The sequence below is a fragment of the Cupressus sempervirens genome, chromosome 11, assembly GCF_028749045.1.
Source record: "Cupressus sempervirens isolate cs-2001-9-10 chromosome 11, ASM2874904v1, whole genome shotgun sequence".
NCBI classification, from domain to species: Eukaryota; Viridiplantae; Streptophyta; class Pinopsida; order Cupressales; family Cupressaceae; genus Cupressus; species Cupressus sempervirens.
This window is the reverse complement of record NC_143128.1, coordinates 14,338,172-14,358,607: the sequence shown is the minus strand read 5'-3', so window position 1 is coordinate 14,358,607 and position 20,436 is coordinate 14,338,172. Positions and strand designations below refer to the sequence as shown.

The 20,436-nt window shown below is 38.1% G+C and overlaps 1 protein-coding gene across 5 annotated transcripts in view; it reads right to left on the bottom strand.

Annotated features, from left to right (window-relative positions):
- The window catches only part of LOC149527995 (uncharacterized), a 34,051-nt gene extending 13,932 nt beyond the window's left edge, over positions 1–20,119 (bottom strand). For 3 of the 5 annotated variants that reach the window (XM_089810890.1, XM_089810894.1, XM_089810892.1), the window contains exons 1-3: positions 19,494–20,119; positions 19,115–19,250; positions 18,795–18,862 (exon numbers count right to left, since the gene is read on the bottom strand). In XM_089810890.1, coding sequence (XP_089667016.1) covers positions 18,795–18,862; positions 19,115–19,124 — 78 coding nt within the window. In that variant the 5' untranslated portion in view covers positions 19,125–19,250; positions 19,494–20,119. The remainder of the gene's footprint in view (positions 1–18,794; positions 18,863–19,114; positions 19,251–19,493) is intronic. The other 2 variants (XM_089810893.1, XM_089810891.1) reach the window with 2 other exon arrangements.
- Positions 20,120–20,436: the final 317 nt, after the last annotated feature.

Here is a 20,436-nt window from a genome sequence, read left to right as displayed (position 1 = left end):
AACCTTGTACGAGGAAGTTAGAAGGTTGATATCAGATTCAAAAGGACTTTTCAACAGAAGCAACCTTGGAAGAGAAGGTCAAAAGTATGATACCTTCTTAATGAGTTTTTCTCTATGAAGAAGTTTGAGGTGCAATCCCTTGTTAATGATTTCAACTCTGTGAGAGAGAATTATGAAGTGAAAGTCCTTATTCCAACATCAGTTATTGTTCACAGTGGTTGTCATGTGTGTAATGCTATGACAACTGACGTCATGCAAGGCAAGAGAATCCCCAAAGGAGATGTCCTAGCCCCCAGCAAATAACCACACAGTGGAAACACAACACAAGATAAACAACCTGATACCAAATGCAACTCTTTATTCATAAAAATATAACTGTTTACATGCAATGTGCCAGGTTGTAAGGCCTTCCCGGTTACGGCCAAATACAATAGCAATTACAATAATAGTTTTGCAAGATCTCTCAAGATCCAATCCCAACTCCAGCTAGTCGAGATCCACACTCTGGTAGAAACTTCCAAGGAAGATCTCAACTTGAGCTCGCAAGCCCACCAAGCAATCTCCTTGTTTCCCAAGCCGCAACTACTAGCCTTTCACAAGCTCGCAACTCCAGCGCAATCCAGGTGTAAACTACCTCACATTCGGCACTCTGTCCATACACTCAAGAAAACTTGCCCTGTAGCTACTCTCCAGTTCCCCTCTGAACTAAATGAATCACTAAAGACTCCACAAACCCCCACTTATAGCCAACTAAGCCACAAGTCGGCCTAGCCCATTACAAATTAAAATAAACCCTTAACATTAAATACATGTTGAGCCACAAGTCGGCCTCCAACAGATATTAAATACCAAATAACAAAATTAAATGCCAAGGTTGGCTCACCCACAACTTGGGAAACACAGAAAACATGACAAGACCAAGTGTCAAAAACCACCACCAAGCATCAACAAATCCACAAAGCATAATCGAGCCCCTTCATTGACCAAGCCACTCTATCAACATAGAAACCAAACCAATCGAGCTCCCCAGTATACGCTGAGTTCCTCCTTCACAGAACGAGTCCCTTCACTAACCCAACAACTCAAGTAACACTACAGCCAAGCTTTACCGAGCTCCCAGCATGTGCCGAGTTCCCGCAAGCATCATCAAGCACCTTCGACGACCAAGTGCCCTAAGTTATGCCGAGCACCTCTAGGATCGACAAGTCCATGAACTGCCAAGAGATGACCAAGTAACCAATACCGAGCACCTCTTCTTCAACCAAGTATTAGTCCAAACTCCAAACACCCTCCAAAGGAACTACCAAGCCTCCTCCCATAAACTCCAAATTCCAAAGTAGGCACCGAGCAAACCCAAGATGCTCCTGCATCAACAACACCATATGGGAGAATCTAGTGATTCTCTTGTACCCGTGATATGAATATCCTTTTGAGGTGATGATCTCACAATGATAAGACACTTGTACATTTTTGCCTTCATTGTGAGGTGATGATCTCATTATGATGGTAGAGAAATCCATTATGGTGCGTAGCGCATGTGGCGGTACTTGAGAACACGCCATAATGGTAGATATCATAAATCCATTAATGGAGGATAGCGCATACGATGTCATCCAAGGACATAATGGTAGATATCTTAAAATCCTCTTAGGTGGATAACACATCCGGTGATATCCGTAAACATGACATAAAGGTGGGAAGCCCATACGGTGCTACCCAAGGAGATATCGTAAATCCATTATGGAGGATAAGCACATATAATGCTATCTAAGGACATAATGGTAGATACTTTAAAATCCTTCATAGTGGGCAACACACACAATGATGTCCGTGGACATGCCATGAAGGTGGGAAGCACATACAATGCTACCCAAGGAGATATCATAGATCCATGATGGAGGACAAGCGCATATAGTGCTATCCAAGGACATAATGGTAGATACCTTGAAACTTTTTATGGTAGGTATGACATGTAGTGATATCCAATGATGTCATATAAAGATGTCCAAAATTTATTGAGATTTAATATGGAAGCCTCCCTAGCTAAGAGGAAGTGTTGAAGTTAGCTTCAAGAAAGCTTACATATCTGATTCACAATGATGTCTCAAGAAATATGAAGTATTATTTGAGACATTAATTAATTAATTTTATTATGACTTATTTAAATATATACTTATATATCATCATCATAAGTAAATCATTTAAGATATAAAAAAGGACAATGAACTAGAAGATATCAAGAAGGATTCCTCACTAGCTAAGAGGGAGTGTTGATGTTATTGTAGCTATGGTTTGATTCCTCCAAGCCAACATAGAAATTGTGACAATATAATTATTGTATACATTGAATTGAAAATATAATTATTATATTATATTATATTATATATAATTAATTATTATATGATAATTATATATATTATTATGAAAAGGCAATGTCCCTTGGTGACGGGGCACTACCCACATAGGAAGATTGAGTCCTCCAAAGAACAGATTTTTTGAGATACAAATATAGGAACTCCGCAATTTATCAGATTGAATGTTCTTGAAACTGGAATTTTCTGATAGGAGAAGACAACTAGGTGCACCTCATCCCCCTTATCCTGTAGATTTATTCAAAAACATGATCTTTGAATCTTGGCTTGTAGAATGTCTGTTAAAACTGCAGATACTTCTTGCTCGATTGTTAGAAAGCATTCACATTTCTAACTTTGATTAACTCTTCTGAAACTATCAATCTCTTGTGAATGATTTTGATGGCTTATGTTCTCCAATTGCTTCATCTTTTAAATCTTCTTCATCTTCTTGAATTTTATCATTTCTTGACTTGAACTTGGTTGAGCTTGATGATATCTTCATGTGATTGAATTATCTCTAGAACCTCAGTCCTCTTAGTCGCCTTGATTTCAATCCGAGCTAAACTCCCTTCTCATTTAGAGTCTTGAAGCCTTTGTACTTGATCCCACCTGAGTCCTCTAACCTGCTCCTTCAACTAAAACAATCTTGCAAAACAAAGGGAGGAATATGCATTAAGATTATGAAATGATGAGAAGAGACAATTAAAAACTTAAAATTTTCATGAAATACAATTTCTTTAGATTTGAATTCCCTTTTACTTAATTAAGACATTATCATTAGAGAAAATAAGGTTCCGATTAATTTCAATAAAGTTCCCAATGAATTAAGCTCAATTTCATTTTAATGACATTTTAACTGTTATCATCCAACCTTGACTTAGTTTATCTTAATCCTCTTTGTTTTGATATTTCCTCATACCACACTATTTAGCTATTTGATTCTACTTTCAATTACAGAGAACAATCAAATTCTGAAATAAATGAAGTGGCTGCGACATTATAATATCCTTGATTCTCACCACCTCTAAAATCTTGCTAATGAGGCTCGCTGCCTACCAATGATGCAAATTGCTGACCATATAGATAATTTGCTGGCTTTGCTAATGATTTGTTGCTGGCCTAACAGGAATTCGCAGATTTATTGCAGAGGGAAAAAAACATGTTTGATTAGGGGTTCATATGATTTGAAGCGCCTCTTGTATATAGGTGATGAAATGGGAGGAGGCACATCCTCCTAACTAGACTGACCTGGCCTTTATTCAGCCAATAGGATTCATTCATTTAATTGTTTTGAGGCCCCTTTTGAGCCGACTTGGACAGGAGGTTGGATGTTTCAACTGCTTGCCTTTTCCTTTTCAAGAATCTCCAATGGGCTCATGTGATAGTCAACTCTTATACATGGAGCGAAAACTTGATAATATAGAGGATAGAATTCTTGGGGGAGGGCCCCAACCTTAAGGACAATAGCTTGATCAAATGATGCAGGAGCATATTGGGTCTTTGAGCAATCTTGCATCAACCAAAAAAATATTTCCAGTTTGATGTTTGCAAAGTAGCTGTTGTTGCTTTTGTTTTTATGTTACGTGCAGTTGTCATCATGTTGAGGACCTATCCCAGGTCCTTTTTCTCAAGTCTTGTGCCAAACTATGTGTACCTATTTCCTTGTTGTTTCCACCTTGTGTAACACGTTGATTTGATTGGTGCGATTTTGATTATTTACGTGACATCTTGTGTAGTTAGGGGCCGACTCCTAACACACGTGTGGACCTACCTTCAAGCGTGCATGGCTTTATATGACCATTTGCGTGGATTTTTGTTTACTCTTCCAAGTATGGTCCTAAATTGTAATTAATGCTTGAGTAGTCGACTTGTGGCTTAGCTAGCTATAAAAGAAGCCCAGTTAGATGTAGGAGAGTAGATAGGCAGAGGCAGCAAGAAGATCAGCAAGAAGATCAGAATGGATTAAAAGATAGGCGAAGATAGAAGATGCAAGCTAAGCCACAACCCAGAAGGCCTCACAGTTAGGTATGTTGTGGTTATTGTATATGTGAAATCAAATAACTACACCTAAAATAAGTTGCATCTGGCCTTGTGTACTTTGTGGTTCATTTATCAATTGTGTAGCTTCCATGTGTAACTATGAGCAAGGGGTAGAAGGTTGCAAGTTGAGTTTATTCCACATGTTGTAGGACTCTCCATGCACCCTCCCTGTGTCATCAAATCATGATCGCCACCTTATATCTAATAAATGCATAGCTCGATTCCATCAAATTAGAGCAGTATTGGTGAAAATGGGGACATGAAGGAGCTGAGGATTGTTTACTTGGGTGGAATTATGACATGTAAGAGGACAAAATCTTCAAGGGAGAGCTGATTCCACCTCCCTTGACAATAAAAACCTTTCTTCCAACTACTTTGTCATTTGTCTCCTACTCAGATCACTGCCTAAAGTTGATTTGAATAGGTTGGCATAGTTTTCCTCACTAAGGCCTTCAAAACACAATCATAATATGTCCATATGCATGGCAGAACTTAGCAATATCCAAGTATTCAATTTAAGGTTCTAGTTGAAGTTACATGGTTTTAGAGGAGAGAATGCTCAATCTGGGTGTAAATCTGATATATATGAGGATTTCATCTTGCAAATGCATGTTATCTCCCCCTTCACCCATTCTCTTTGATGTCTTGGAAATAAATTGCAACATTACTATCTTAGGGCGAAAACTTAAAGGGGTTGAGGATTTTACTCATGTTTGGCTGAGATTAAGGTTTGGCGAGTGTTTAGTGTTTGTTCTCCACGCCAAGGGAGGAATTTACATGTTTGAGAGGATAAATTCCTTTTGGGGGGTGGAACTCGCCACCCCTTGAGGAATTTTATTCAAAGATGCCCATTTTCCACTTTCTTCTGACTAAGCCAATTATCAATATCTACCTCCCTTAATGACTTCCTTGCTTCACTCCTTTTGTTTTGTGCAATTTTCCAAACTCTCATACCTTAGAGGGGCAGAATTTCACCCTATTAGAGGATATAAGGGATCCCTTGGGGGTAGCAAAAACCGCCACCCTCAAAGCAATTTTTCTCATGCTTTCTTATATTTCACCAACACCAAAGTTTGTCCAAACTTAGTAGATTTTGTCATTCTCCTATATTCAAATGATCATGCAAGTGGTGCTAGTCGATTGATTACACTTGGTTGAGTTGGGTTTTAGCATATTCACCTCCTTGTCCTCTTCCTGCATTTATGCTTGGGTTAAATCCAAGGGCTTGGGTGATCATTCACCCTCCTCTTTGACTTCATCAAATTCCTACTAAGGCCTAGAGACTTGAACTTGTTGCTAGCTAGGACCCTATAGACCGACTAAGAGCAACAACTCTTACTGGAAAAGAAAAAAAGAAGGGGGTCTCCATTTGCAATGGGGCAATGGTGTGAAAACCTCACAACAATTCTAAACAAGGAAAACATTAATTTTTAACAAATCATTCAACCAATGGTAACCATATTTAAAGATTATTTGAAAAACATCAATTCTTCAAAGCTCCATAAATTTGCATCTCCAACAAAGGTATGGAAGGTTACAAAGGCAACTATAAAAGATATCTTAATCCAAGCAATCTAGCCAAGTTGATACATCAAAAGAGAAGAATATGGAAAAACAAATATTCAACATGATATGTGTCGGGTGAATATTTTGCAACTGACTTGATTCAACCGATTACAAACTAGTAGTTTCAACCATTGCATGTGAGACACAGTCTCCCCTCTTTGTATCAATTGGCTCCCCCTGTTTATTGCCACTAAAAAGAGCTAACACCTAACTAATACTATTTACACTATGATAGCAATAGGGTGTTCCCTTCACCATATAATCTTCTTTTAGAAAAGGTGTTCTTTTCTTCATTATATTCTCTTTCTGAAGAATAAAAGATCCTTTCTACAACAATCTCTCAAATACAATCTACAAAAACTAGTAACCAAGAAGCTCACCAAAGCTCAAAGACTTTCCACGACTTCTTATAACTGCTAGAAACAAAGATGAAATACGTACTATTGGACTAACTGCCAATGTTCCCCTTCGGGATTTTGGACATGGCTTAACTGTCTCCTATGTTACATAGGTCTAGTGGTTGTATTGAGCATTGATAGGTCAGTCTGTTGGTGTAACGACAACCCTAGCCTATAACAAGTTGTATCAGAGCTTGATCACAGGTTCGAATCTCCTCGAGTATGTTGGTTAACAGTTTGTCTTTCTTGATATTTTGGTTTATACCTTGACTCTTAAACTGCCCAATGGCTTGTGGAAAACAAAGAAGTTAACAATAGAATTGGTCAGTGTGGTAATCTATCAAAGACCCTTGAATTGAAAGGTACAACTCCCTTTTGAATGTAAGATATGCAATGAATTTTGTTTTTTGCGTTTTGGGGGTATGCTCTTAACCAGAGAGCAGAAGAGGCAAAAACCAAGTTGTTCAACACATTAAACAACCTAGGCAATCGAAAGGGGGATTAACTCACTACATGCAATCTATTACAACCTAGATGCAAGGAATGGAAACATGCATAACTAAGACAGTAGGAAGAAAGGAAGAGATGGCGTAATAGGTAACTCCCGGATTACACAATTAGCTGATATTTCAACAATACCGTATTATCTATCCCTCAACTACTGCACACACTAGTTTCCGGCTTCCTTATGCAACAAAATATACTAAACACACAGACCACAGCATACGGCAGAGAGAACAGAAGACATGCTTATGCTAAGGAAAGTAAGACACACAATCTTCTGAACGAAGGAAACAAAACCTAGTTCATTCACATTCATTCAATTCTCAACATTAGCACATTCATTTCATATACTCTACTTTAAACTAATTGAACAACAAAACTTAAAATGAACTTAGAGTCGCACACAGTAGTCCTAGCTACAAGGGTTTGCCCAAAGTAAATTTTGTCGATCTTGTTAACTTCATGAAAGGTTACATTTATAGGCCTTCTCAAAATGACTGGTTACATGGATGATTACTTCGCAGAACATCTCTAAACAGAAAGACTATAAATAGGGCAAGCTTGAATCATTATCCATTACAAAGACTGACAAAATGCCAAGAATGGCTAAAATTAGGAAAGAGAAGGAGAATGGCAAAGATCTAGAAACGCATCAAAATCATCATGCCTTTTTAGAAGTAACTGATTTGGCTCTATAAGCTTTCATGGCTTTAGTTACTTTGTCTAGCTCTTCGACATTTGGAATGATGATATTGTTGGCTCGGACCATCCAATAATCATGCATCTCTGTTAGTTCATCTATTCTGGCCACTCTTGACTAGAATGTCTTCATTTCTCTCCTTATGATTGCATTTACTGCTGAGAGTTCCTAGATCTTGGCCACTTGGAAGTTGAGTGGGTCAACAGCTTCATCAACAAATGCCAAGAACTTTGATTTCATTCTCTTAATGTCCACGAGCTTTCCATTAGTGGACACAAAGGACTCTGTGTGCAAGGTCTTCAAATATTGAAACAACTTTTCAATGACCTTTTTGCACTAGGTCGTGCACATCCTTGAGCTCATTTGTAGATCTCATGGAGCTTTCTATAACAAACTCCAAGGATTTTTTCCACTGAAATAGTGACTCCTTGCCAGTCTTCAAAATCCTATGAGCAATGGCCACATTTGTCTTCACGTCTATTACTTCCTGTAGAAGGGCAATTTGCTCTATCAGCTTGTATGTTGCCTTTTGTATGGTTGTCTAGTGATTTGAAGCTGCTTCCCTGAGCCTGTGAGCATCCGATACTAGGCTTCCCAAATTTTCAACCAATGGGGGCCCTTGAGCCTTCATCTGATCTACCCATGCTTGGCCTACCAGCCCGAACTGCCTTTATTGTTGCAGCTTTAGGAGTCAGTTCTTGTCCTTCTTTGCATTTGGGTCAAATTGACTCATAGTGCTCTTGAGTGCAGACCTTATGTATTCCACCAACTCTTTGTTCGAGGCCTTCAATATCTCCTTCTTTGCTCTAAGCTCTTCCAGTTTGTCCTCGATTTTCTCATTAGTAGACTTCCACATGTTCACCATGGAGTCGTGAACTGGGATGCCAAGGTCCACTATTCTGATCTGGAAATCATCCTTTGAGAGCTCATGAAATCTACCTTCTTTCTATGGCTCAGCAATCTCAAGTAGCATATGGCTAGTTGTTGAATCTGTAGACAGTGCAGCAATCGTCTTCTACTTCTTTGTCTTCTTGGACGGCTGAGAGGAGGTGACTTGTGTGATCAAGTCCTTTGATGGGGCTACATCCTCATATCTCCTTTTCTTCCTATCAATGGTCTCTTCGAGCCATGACTCTGTAGAGAGCACATTGATAGCTGATTGCAATGCAATGGGATCAAACAGCTTCCTCGGGGTTAATGGAGTTGGCTTGCTCTAAGAAGCAACAGGGAAGGCAGTGACCTTAGTTACCGAAAGGGCTAATGTATCCCCTTGCTGAGATGCATCCTGTTCCTGGCCATCCATGGGGTTAGTATCGCCATCCAAATTGATGACTTGAACAAGGGAAGATGGCTTGGCCACTGATTTTTCTTGTTCCTTCCCCTTATCCTTGTCATCCTCCTCCTCCCCAACTTTTCCGATGTTCGGAAGAGAGCCATCTCCACATGTAGGAGTAAGTGGCACATTCTTTTCTAGAAGTTGGTCTCCACCTTGGCTAATGGACTGTGATGGCCCTACAGATATTGATGTAGTGGTCGTACTAGTTGTTGCTACGGTTGATCGGGTGGCTCCAACTGATACTCCACCCGTAGAACTAGTACTTCCAGTCCTTTTCTTTCTTGCTCGAGTCCACTCCACCCATTTGTCTATTCTCTTGATCATCCCCTGCATAAGAACCTCCATTGTGTCAATGAATGGATCTACAAGTGGGGTAGACAAAATTGGTGTGCCTTTGATCTTCTCGTAAGATGTGGGGTGCATGTAGGCTCCATCATCTGCAAGGTCAGAAATGTCAACAGAATCGTTAAATTTAATCTCATCAATGGTTAGCCGTGACCAAAATCTCTCTTGTGGTTGGTACTTGTTGAGACACCCTGACCAAAAATCTTCAATATCGGGAACATGCCTATAGGCATATCCCAACTTCAAATGATCCCTTACAAAGTTAATTGGATCATATTGAGGCCTGAGCACCTCATAGTCTAACAACTTCATTTTTCTCTAAAAGCTCTTTACCAAATTTTGAGCAGCTAATCTGGAGGCACATGAATATGGGCGAACCACTATAGGGAAGGGAATTCCGGCAATCTTCTTCACATTAGAACACAGGGTGTTCACTTCAAGGATTTTTCGACACAGTTCAACTAGAACCACCTTGTCCTTCGGATATCTTGGCAACCTCTTAGGAAATCTGTCATAAGCTCCTATTTGCAAACAGGAGAAACTCGAAAACTTGATGAATGACCATCCAAATTGGTTTATGTCTGAAATTGCCTCTAGCGAAAATCTCCTTTCAGGGCATCCTTGCAATTCTCGACATAGCCTCATTGTGAAGGCATCATTGACAGCTACGTACTCCTCATAGCTTCTTTACAGTTGCAGATGTGGGTAAAATTCATAAACTTTGGTGCGCTCATCATAATTTAAGATGCTAGGGAGGTCGGGCCACAAGTGGTGAGTTGCCAATGCATAGATCAAAGAAGAGGACATGTAGAATTGCTTGAATCCTGCAACCAAATTCAACCACGAGGCAAGCTCATCACAGATTATCTATGCCCAGTCGATCTGCATATCCTCAGCACATATTGCTTGTACTAGGAAGAAATGGTGCTCGATGGACTCTAAAATCTCCTCTTTTCCTTTCAATCTGAGGAGTGCGAGGATATCCACAATTTCTCTTTTCAGATTTGTGCCAAAAAGGGTCTTTGGCATTTTGCTCTTCTTTGAGCGAGCAATCTGGAACCATGTCCTCTGCATGTCTTCTCGTCTAAGAGTCTTCTTCTCGTTGAACATGGACACAGAAGACCCGAAATCAACATCACAATACTTCTCCTTCACGGGAATGCCAAATGCAGACTACATCAATGCCTTGTTGATTGATATGAGAATAGACTGGTCACGAAACAAAATTTGCTTTGTTTTCGGGTTATATCTTTCGATGCATTCCCTTACAAGCTCAGGTGCATGCACTACCATAGGAAAATCAGTTGCTTCACCCAATCCGCTCTCTTTAAGTTTCTGAGTGATTGGGTGAACAGGTTGAGAATTAAATCTTCTATGAAGATCACCAAAATCGTAGAATTTTAAGGATGTGTTTGTAAGCTTTTTTAACTCCCTCTCCAAGCCAATTAACTTGCCGTAACCAGCAGCTCCGATTGCCATTAGCTATGATTGCACAGTATGCAGTTCTCGATAAATAGTTGTTTAAATATACTTGAAGAAACCAATTGCATGCAATTCCAATGAAATAGCTTTAGGAGTTTGAATGTTGGCGCCACACTAACAAAATTAAGTTCGACCAACGATTATAACAGCAGGATTTGCATTTAATTCCATGAGTAATGGTTATTTAAAGTTTTCGTTCATTTGCATAGAAAATACTAAGTTCCCGAAAGCTCTCTTACTTTACTTAAAGTAAAGTGATATGAGTAAGAATCACTTAACGACACAAATGCTTTAGCTTTATGGGAAGTGCCTTACTTTGCTTCAAAATCCGGAATGCAAATATACTTAATAATATTAACACATGTGGGAGAGAGAAAGACACTTAGCTTTTCCGCAAACCCATTTTCCTTCTATTCGGAATCGCAACACAAGGAGCAATCCTTTTGCTGGCTTGCACACTTCATTCTTCCACTTTCAGCCTAAGGCTTTTAACATTGCATTTCCATTATATCGGGGTTGCATTTCCATCACTATCTTCTCCGAAAGTATCTTCTGAGCATCTCCGAAGGATATTTGCATTTTAGAGTAACTTGACTTTCTATTTTCAAGTCCTTCGGAGAAGTGGCCTTCTTCATTGTCTTGGGACTGAAAACTCCTTTCTCAACAAAATTTCCTGGACTGGAGCACAACAAACAGCACTTTATTCTTTCATCTCAATCTGATGACCTTGAAGCTAGATATCGAGCATGCCTTACTGGTCATGAGCCTCATTCACCATCGTGCCCACACTACTTGATCATTGGGACTGAGATTTGGCCCAAATTTATACAGCATCGTAAGCAAAACAAAACAACTTCGCTTCCATGAGTATGCAACAGAAAACCCATAGACTCATGTTCCCTCGTAGCACTTGATTTTACCTCCATGAATTTGAATGGGATTCACTCTAGCTTCTATCCATAGCTTCGTAGGCCTATGGGCATGACATAATCATATTCACAGCCTATTAATCATTGTCACGGCTTCATCCTTGGGATTCGCACTTGATGTAGTTCGCTCAAGGGGAAAATCAGCTCAAAAGCTCAGAATCCATGGGACATGGAATGTTAGGGCAAGATAACAGATAATGAGGTGCGGAAAAACTTACTTCTCATCGGGAGGACGCCAAAACACATCCCAACCATGCCTAGATCACCTAGACCCCCTGCGCACCAAAAAAACAGGAAACCCACTTAGAAAGATTAGATAAAGGTAATGCAAAGGGAGACCCAGAAAACAAATAAAGTAGAGTACTTCGAGAAAGATGAGAAGTAAGTTACCTATGGACACTTAGACATCATACTCACTTTCATACTAAAAGACTTCAAGCATTAAGGGTAAAACTAAAACTTGGCAACATGGTAATGCTAAGGGGGGATTGTTGGACTAACCACCAATGTTCCCTTTCGGAATTCGTGACATGGCTTAACCGCCTCTTGCGTTCTATAAGTCTAGTGGTTGTATCAAGCATTGATAGGTTGATTTGTTGGTGCAACGACAACCCTAGCTTGTAACACATGCAACTCAAAGGCTCCAACATACACTACACCTTAAACACAAAAAAGTAGAAGATGAAAGCAGCTCAAAAAACCCAAATTATCTCTTAGTTTGAAATATAACACTAGTTCAAAACTCAATAAGCAGCTCAAAGGCTACAAGATCAGGTTTGAATTCATTTTTAGGTAACACTACTACTCACAATCAACTTTAGATAATGTCATCACATTACAACTTGTTCCAACACAAAGATTGAAAACAACTTTGACTCTTTTATTGATAACAATTTAATTTACATCTGAAATCAAAGTTCTAGCGTGTTTCCCAAACTGGAAACGTTTTGTTGCATTATGAGCCCTCTCATATTTATATAGGGGACACTATGAGGAAAAGGAGGGAAGATACAACTAACTTTGACCTATTCCACATTACAATCCTAATCTATTTTGACTTGTAATGTGATCACATGTGATTACGTTTTTCATTTCACAATGTATCAAAACAAAATTACATAATGCATGACTGAAAATATACTAAATGTCTAGATATACGACTTTGTTGTGAACACTTTTCACCAATGGTGTCTCCATATCTTCACTTGGTAACTCGTACTACAAAGTCTATTGCTCCCAAAATGTGGAAGATAGCATCAAGAATGGAGCTGCAACAATAGTTTCAGAAGATTCCAAGATTTCAAACAAATCCATGTCAAGAAGCATGTAAAGACAACACGAAAAATGAAAAGGGATGATCAAAAGTGACTAAGTCTAGATTGAGTTCTAATTCGGGTTTCAAAACCTCAAATTCATGTCCAAATGATCTTCGACATGTAATTGGTATATTAACAAAGACAAAGTCACCTTGCAGATCATTTGTGTGCTTTCATGTAACTAACTGAGATTTGGTAAAAAATGAGAGGGCCAAGAAGCAAGGCAGAAGATAAAATATAACTTTTAGTCATGAATTATACTTTAAGCTATATTTTATGTATATACTATCAAGATGTTGGAGTGGTTTAGAGGCAAAGTCTATAAAGTAGTTGCGAAGAGTCAAGGGTGTAAACAAAACACAGGTGATTGGGAGCAAGAAAGGGCAGTAAAAACAAGAAAATGAAACACAAGAAGGAAGGCAGCATTACACAATTTGTATGGGAGGCGTATGAGATAGGCAGACACTGCACGAAGTCGTCATATGTCATATGGAAAGGTTGGAATAGCATCGAAGAGGCTTGTTGTTTGTTCCCCGTATGGGTATCACAGAAGGTTGCCATCAATATGGAGCTGACTATCATTACCATCTGTATAGATCAAATTGTCATTACTATCAATACGGATCAAACTATCATCATCGTACGCACATAGATTTCCATTGCCACCTGTACGGATTAGACTGTCATTGTTTTATAGATGTAGATTGTCATTGACTCCGTATAGATCAGATTGTCATTATTGTACGCACAAAAATTAGGATAGTCATTCATACAGATTAGGTCGTCATTGTTGTACGAACATAGACTGCCACTGTTGTTGTCACCACTCATATACAACATTCAGAGAAGTTTTAACTGTATGCAGTGTGGATTCAAGAGATATTGCACGCATACATCGTATGAGAACCACACTCGATACAGTCATACACCAATGTCAACCACTATAGTCACAATGTCAATGTCAACAATGGAAGTGGCAGTAACAGCTGTGGAGTTGGGAGTGTCAACTACCACAAACATGGATGTAGTAGCAGATAACCCATTAGCGAAATTCTAAATGGAAGTGCATGACATACCACCACCCTCACCCATGATGATGGGACCCCATGTAGAGGAAGAAAGTAGAGGGGTGCCATCAGTCACCCAGGCTCAACTAGAAGTCATGGAGGAAGGAGGAAGCCAACATATGGAAGAACCAAAGGTTGGAGCCATGGAAGGTGGCGGAGCAGGTGTTCCATCCCAAGATTTGAAGACTCAACACAGTGATTCTTAGTAGAACTGGAGGCCATGGAAACAACTACAAGAATATGGGAAACCAAGTGAGAGAGTTGGACATGGGGCAAATAACGAAGGACGAGTCATTGCCACCCAAGTGTGCTAAGAGTGAGCAATTGCGAGTCGAGGGTGTTGTGGCTGAGACAGTGTGAATTGAGGATGTCAAGGGTGAGATCCATGCCAACATTAACTCGTGAGTGTTGTGAATTCCACCAAGGGCCCCATAACCGTCAGTTGAGTCTCTTGGGCTCCTTTCAAAAACCAAAAGGTGATCATTTGGGGACTAGGATACGGTACTACAACTGCACAAACTGAACTACCACCCATTAGTTGTCAATGCAACAAGGAAATTCCTTATATGCAAGGTGAATGCTAAAAGGAGTTTGCCTAATGTTCCATAGTTAAAGGATGGCCACAAGTGTAGACAAATGAGATGTCAACCGCCTAACGACCTCCATGGCTGCAAGTCAGCAATTGCCATGACTGAGTTCCTCATGCACTCCATGGCATACAAATTTGCTTCTAGGAATTAGTGCTTCACCATAATCAAGTCACAATAGCAATGGAGGAAGCAAACATGACAAAAGGGAAGGCCACACAGCAAATGGAACAACACAGGAAGGCCTATTCAGAACTAGCAAAGAAAAGTTGTGTACAATTGGCACAAGAACACTCCAAGGTAGTTGCCTTACGCGAAGTGATAGCCCAAGTTTGTGAGCAACTAGGACAGAAGGATTCACAGCTCGCAGGAAAATCAATGGAGATGGAAAGCCTCAAGAAAGGAATGATGGAGAAAGAAACGGAGGTAGAAAAGGTCAAAAAATCACTGATGAAAGCGGCTAATATGGTTTGTGCAGCAAGGCAGTTGGAGATGGCAGCCAATCAACGTCTTTGTCGCCTACAACAAGAGTCAACCTCAGCGGTTTCTCTAGTTCCAGGGACGTCTCCTCATTCCTCTTAGTAATTTCTTTTACAATCATTACCCTTTTTGGTTTGTGTAATCTAGAAGACAACAAATTTTGACAGTGGGGTGATGTAGACGGCAATAATGCCAATAGCAATTAGATATCCTTTTATCAGTTTAAATTGGAAGTATAATAAAACCTCCTTCCAAAGGGGTGTCAGTTGTTGACGGTTGGCAGACTTAACCAAGTGTGAAGTCTATTTATATTCAGACTGGAACAAGTTAACGATTGTCATCAATTGCACGAGAATACTATGCTATGAAAGATATATCATTCTTCATCTGTTGTACTATGTTGTTCTATGATATCTCTGGCTATTCATGTTATGTCATTTATGATCTATATTTATTCATAGTTGCTTGAATGATTACTATTGCATTGTAAGAGACAATTCATTTAGAGTTAGGCAGCTAACATGGGAGGTAATATCAACTAAGATAACATATGAAAACAAAGGTTAAATAACAAAAAGTAGCAAGTAAGACACTTAATACAATAGTTGGGAAGAATAGTTTTTTATTAGATAGTTGGGAAGAATAGTTAATCAAAGTAAAATAATAGCATTGATTAAACATAAAGAAGTGAATTAACAAAAGGACGTGTCCTTTCAAATGAACCACACTTTTCAAAAGAGATACACCCTTTCATAAAGATGCATTAAGATATAAATAGCTGGAAGTTCATTCAAGGAAAAGCATTAACAACGGAGATGATAAGGAAGACTGAATATTTCAAAAACATCAGCAATAAGAAAGAAGACCCAATATCTTTAGACTATTAGTTTGAGTTTGGGTATTATTTAATATTTAGATAGATACATAGATTATTCAATGTTCTTCATGATTAGTCTTGCTTGGCCTTTGTGTATACTATAGAAATACAACTGTGCTGATTGATATTATACATTGAGTTCCCTACAGACTTACATGCACTTGTATATCATTATCTAATATGCATTTTGTAATTATCTAATTTAGTAGTGATAGATACATTGATGGTATAAGGGCTTAATATAAAAGAAATATATGTGAATAAAGGATGCTATGTTCTAGACATTTGAAATCGACCATAATAAGAATAGCGAGGTAATTACTATTGGAAGAATGGTGATGAGGTCAACTTTCCAAGAACGTCACCTCATGGTTGTGAACAAGGAGTCCCCATGGGGCCAAATGGGGAACAAGTGGACTGCCTTTAGGCTTAGGAAGGATAGATTGTCAAGGCACCCTGTAGTGAATGATCCTCACATCCCTACCATGGTAAACAGGTGTTTATGACCCTACACTAGGTATGCCACCTCATATGTATGGAAAGGGCCACATGAGGCCAAGGGAGATGATATTTCCACTCTTGGACCTAGGGTAGGAGGTTTCTTGGGGCATCTCATCAAGTTACCTACCCTTATCACTTATATGATTAAGGAGAACGATAATAGGACCCCACACTAGGTCCTTCATGGCAAGATGAAGGAGAAGAGTGATAGGACCCCAAACTAGACACATCACCTCATATGTATGGCATGGGCCACTTGAGGCCGTGGGAGGTGATCTATCCATTCTTGGTCATAGGGTAAGAGGTTTCTTGAGGCTCCTCATCAAGTTACCTACCCTTATCACTTCTATGATTAGGTCACCTTAAAAATTAATTGTTGCAATCTATCGATTTGATCTATATGGTATTTCAAATTAAAGTAATCTAACTATGAGCTATGATTATAAATAAACCATAATTTTGTGCTACAAGGCTTCAATCGGGTTGAAAGGTATCTCTAAACCTACTTTCTTTAGATAGGAGATGTAACCTAGGCCAAATTTGCACACTAATAATATGGGGACATTCACGTAATTAAAGAAAGCATTTGTTTTGTAAACCCTAACCCTAATCTGTTGTGATTATGATTAAGGGAAACTTCTAGGACATATTGGGTAAGGGACATTACAGAACATGAAGGGGTGGTACTCTTTTTAGTAAAGCAAGATTCTTGGAGGAAAACAAAAAATGGAGTTCAGATAAAGAGAGATCAACTGACGGCACACAAGTTTTTGAAGGCCTGTTATAAATCTTTCAGTTTGTGCACTGGCCAGCATGTTGAGCTAGTAAAGCCACACACTCTTCCCTCTTCCAGCATACACTGATGAGTCACAAGTTAACACAGCTGCTGGCAGAATTTGAAGAGAGCACTTTGATGTTACTTATGTGTTGTGTATTATTTAAAGACCAATTTGCTAATGTCAGGTCTTCAAATGAGCAAATAGTTTCAATTTATCTCAAAACAATTGTACTGTTTTCATTATTAGAAAAAGTAAATAAGGTCCACGTTCCACTGCAATCTAATTTCAAATTTATCAGTTGCTAGTATAATTCAGGTTCATTTCATGGCTAGTATGAAAGGGACTACATTCATATTAACTTACTTGAATGTCCAAAAAATGAAACTTTCATGCTACAACATCAATAGGTTGAACAAAACTGCAACAAGAAATGATCCCACAGCTTAACATGTCAACATACACAAAGGGAAGTGATTGAGAAACTAGGCAGATAAAAAACATATCTGTTATTAACATCCTCTATCTTATGGATTTGAATTGATGTTTCCAATTAGTTATTATCTGTTCAACTTTTCTTCGTAAGACGACCATCTGGTAGTTATCAGATCAGAACAGCCACACATGACTTTCAAAGCCCTTGATATTTATTTCTACAGCTCACACTCAGAAGATTAGTAATGAAATGACATCTACTAATACCAACAAAGTCTAATCAAAGATCAGGCTTCCTTGTCTGTATGCACATTTCTTCACCTATCACGACATCTACCAACATTTGGCACATGAAAGTAATGGTGTCATAAAAAATTATATGAAACATTCAACTTCAAGATGTATACAAGTTACGATATTCACGTTCCTGCCAACCATCACTTGGATTTGGCAACTTCTTTTAACAGCATACTAACAACAATAATAAACATCAAATCTATTTGTTATTCAAGCTATAGTGTCCCTATCATCGACATAGGAAGGAAGAATTTGCCCACAGATCTAGAATAAAATCATATCAATTCAATAAGGTTCTTCTCACTCTTTCCAAAAATATGATGTCACTATCCCCTTCCAATTCTTCCCTGTATCTCTTGTTCTTCAGACTAATGACTTAATGTCTCTAAAAGGAAAAGAAAATTTAGTACTTTCTTGGTAGTCCTTCACAGCATTCTTTCCTTCCTCGGCTTATTTCATAATTGCCTAAAGTTCTTTTTTTCCTAAATTGTTTTTCTAGAGATAGTGTGCAGGAGTGGCATTGCACATCGACAACTATCTATTTCAAGACCTGAGTAGCAATTCCTCCTTTATTGTAAATTTAAAATTCTATGTACTACATTGTTTCGGTATGAAGAGGGTTCAGAAGTCATGACAATATTCAATATTTGTCATTTCGAACAAAAGAGCAAATCTGTCATAAAGGTAATGGTATATAGATTTCCAAGGACATTCAACAATATATAAATAAATGAACCATACTATAGTAGCAGTATACATATGCACTTGACAAAAGCATAAATCAATGAATCTTGGATATCTCACCTCAAATGGTCTTTGACTCTTCAGATTTCTCCCAAATAGACTTCCTTGTTCTTTTATAGTAAATGTATCTACATATAAACAGAAATCTAAGTTCAGTGTTATGGTCCACATATTTCTTTAAAATGTCTTTGCATTGTAACACAACTCAGCTTGATCCTAACTGCACATAAACCATGTCAAAGAAGGGATAGCAACAAATAAAACATTTCAGTTATCAAAAAACATTCTACAAAACCATATCAAACCCAACTTGTATCGGAAATGTTGTTTTTTAAAACAAATAAATCTTATAATGCAGCCGCCATGTATCAACTTAATACCTCCTTCCATCCCTAGCGGTCTGTCCTTGCTTCTGTGAAGAACTTTGTGAATTAGAATTTAATGGTTGTGTAGGAGCTCCCTGAAGAAATTCGAAATAAATGTTTATTGCATGAAAACATCAGTTGATGTGGTAAGCTGACAGTAACAACAAGACCCTAATTAGATACCCTAATATTGAAAAAGGGGAAGGAAAATGAAGAATCAGTAGCATATCAGACATAAACCAATTATTTATGCCCAAATACTTAAAATAGACTTTTTTTTACAATGAAAAGCAAGCTTATAAGCAAATGACAAAAGAAAACAGAATTTTTTTACAATGAAAACAAGCTTATGAACAAATGACAAAACAATTGCAGCATATGAAATTAAGAGTACCGTATATGATGATGATGGTGGCATTTCCATTTGCTGATGTTACTGGGATTGAGAAACCCTAGTTATCCATGGCCTTGCTTAAGATATAATGAAGGTGCCACCTGATGCTGCTGCAAGAACTAGAGACTACAATGCATATTTACTTCATAAAGCACAATTTTTACTTCTTCCAGAAAATTTATCCTTAATGGTTTAAAAAATTTCCTCTGGCTACACGGAGATAATAAACAGGAATTTATCCTTTATGTAATGTATATTGTCTAAAATTTATCCTTAGGATATACCGAGATCATAAACAGGAATTTATCCTTTGAGCACAGACAGAGATCATAAACAAGAATTTTGAGTTCCGACACCTGCAACTTCACAAGAATTTTGAGTTCCGACACCTGCAACTTCATAATAATCTTCATTGGTGTATAAAAAGTCTTCATACGCAATTTATTGTTACTTCTATCGAGGGCCAGCTTTCAAATAAGTGTGACACGACGTAGGCAGATTCAGATATTTCAAATGTTTTTTTCGTATTTCTCACTCGACATTTTTTCTGCTCGCGTTGCACTCGATCAAAAATCGCCGCCACATCTTTTCTCACGAAAGCTGAGATCGTAGCGATGTTCGAATTTGAATGTTTTACTTTATGAGAGATGAATTTATGTTGAATCACTATTTATGAAATATAGATCAATTAGTTTGACTCAAAATCACACATTAAATCCTAACCCTGATATATCACAATTTGACTTGATGTGGAAATTATCTCCTAATTATTATTAGCGTTTTACCTACTCAATTCATGGTGAAAAATAATTTAATTTAATTTCACTATTTTAATAATTCTAAATATATTTGAAATATAACATTTTATTATTCATGTTATTTAAATATTTAATAAATAAAGGATAGATGTATGATATGCATCTAAATAAAAATACATAACATA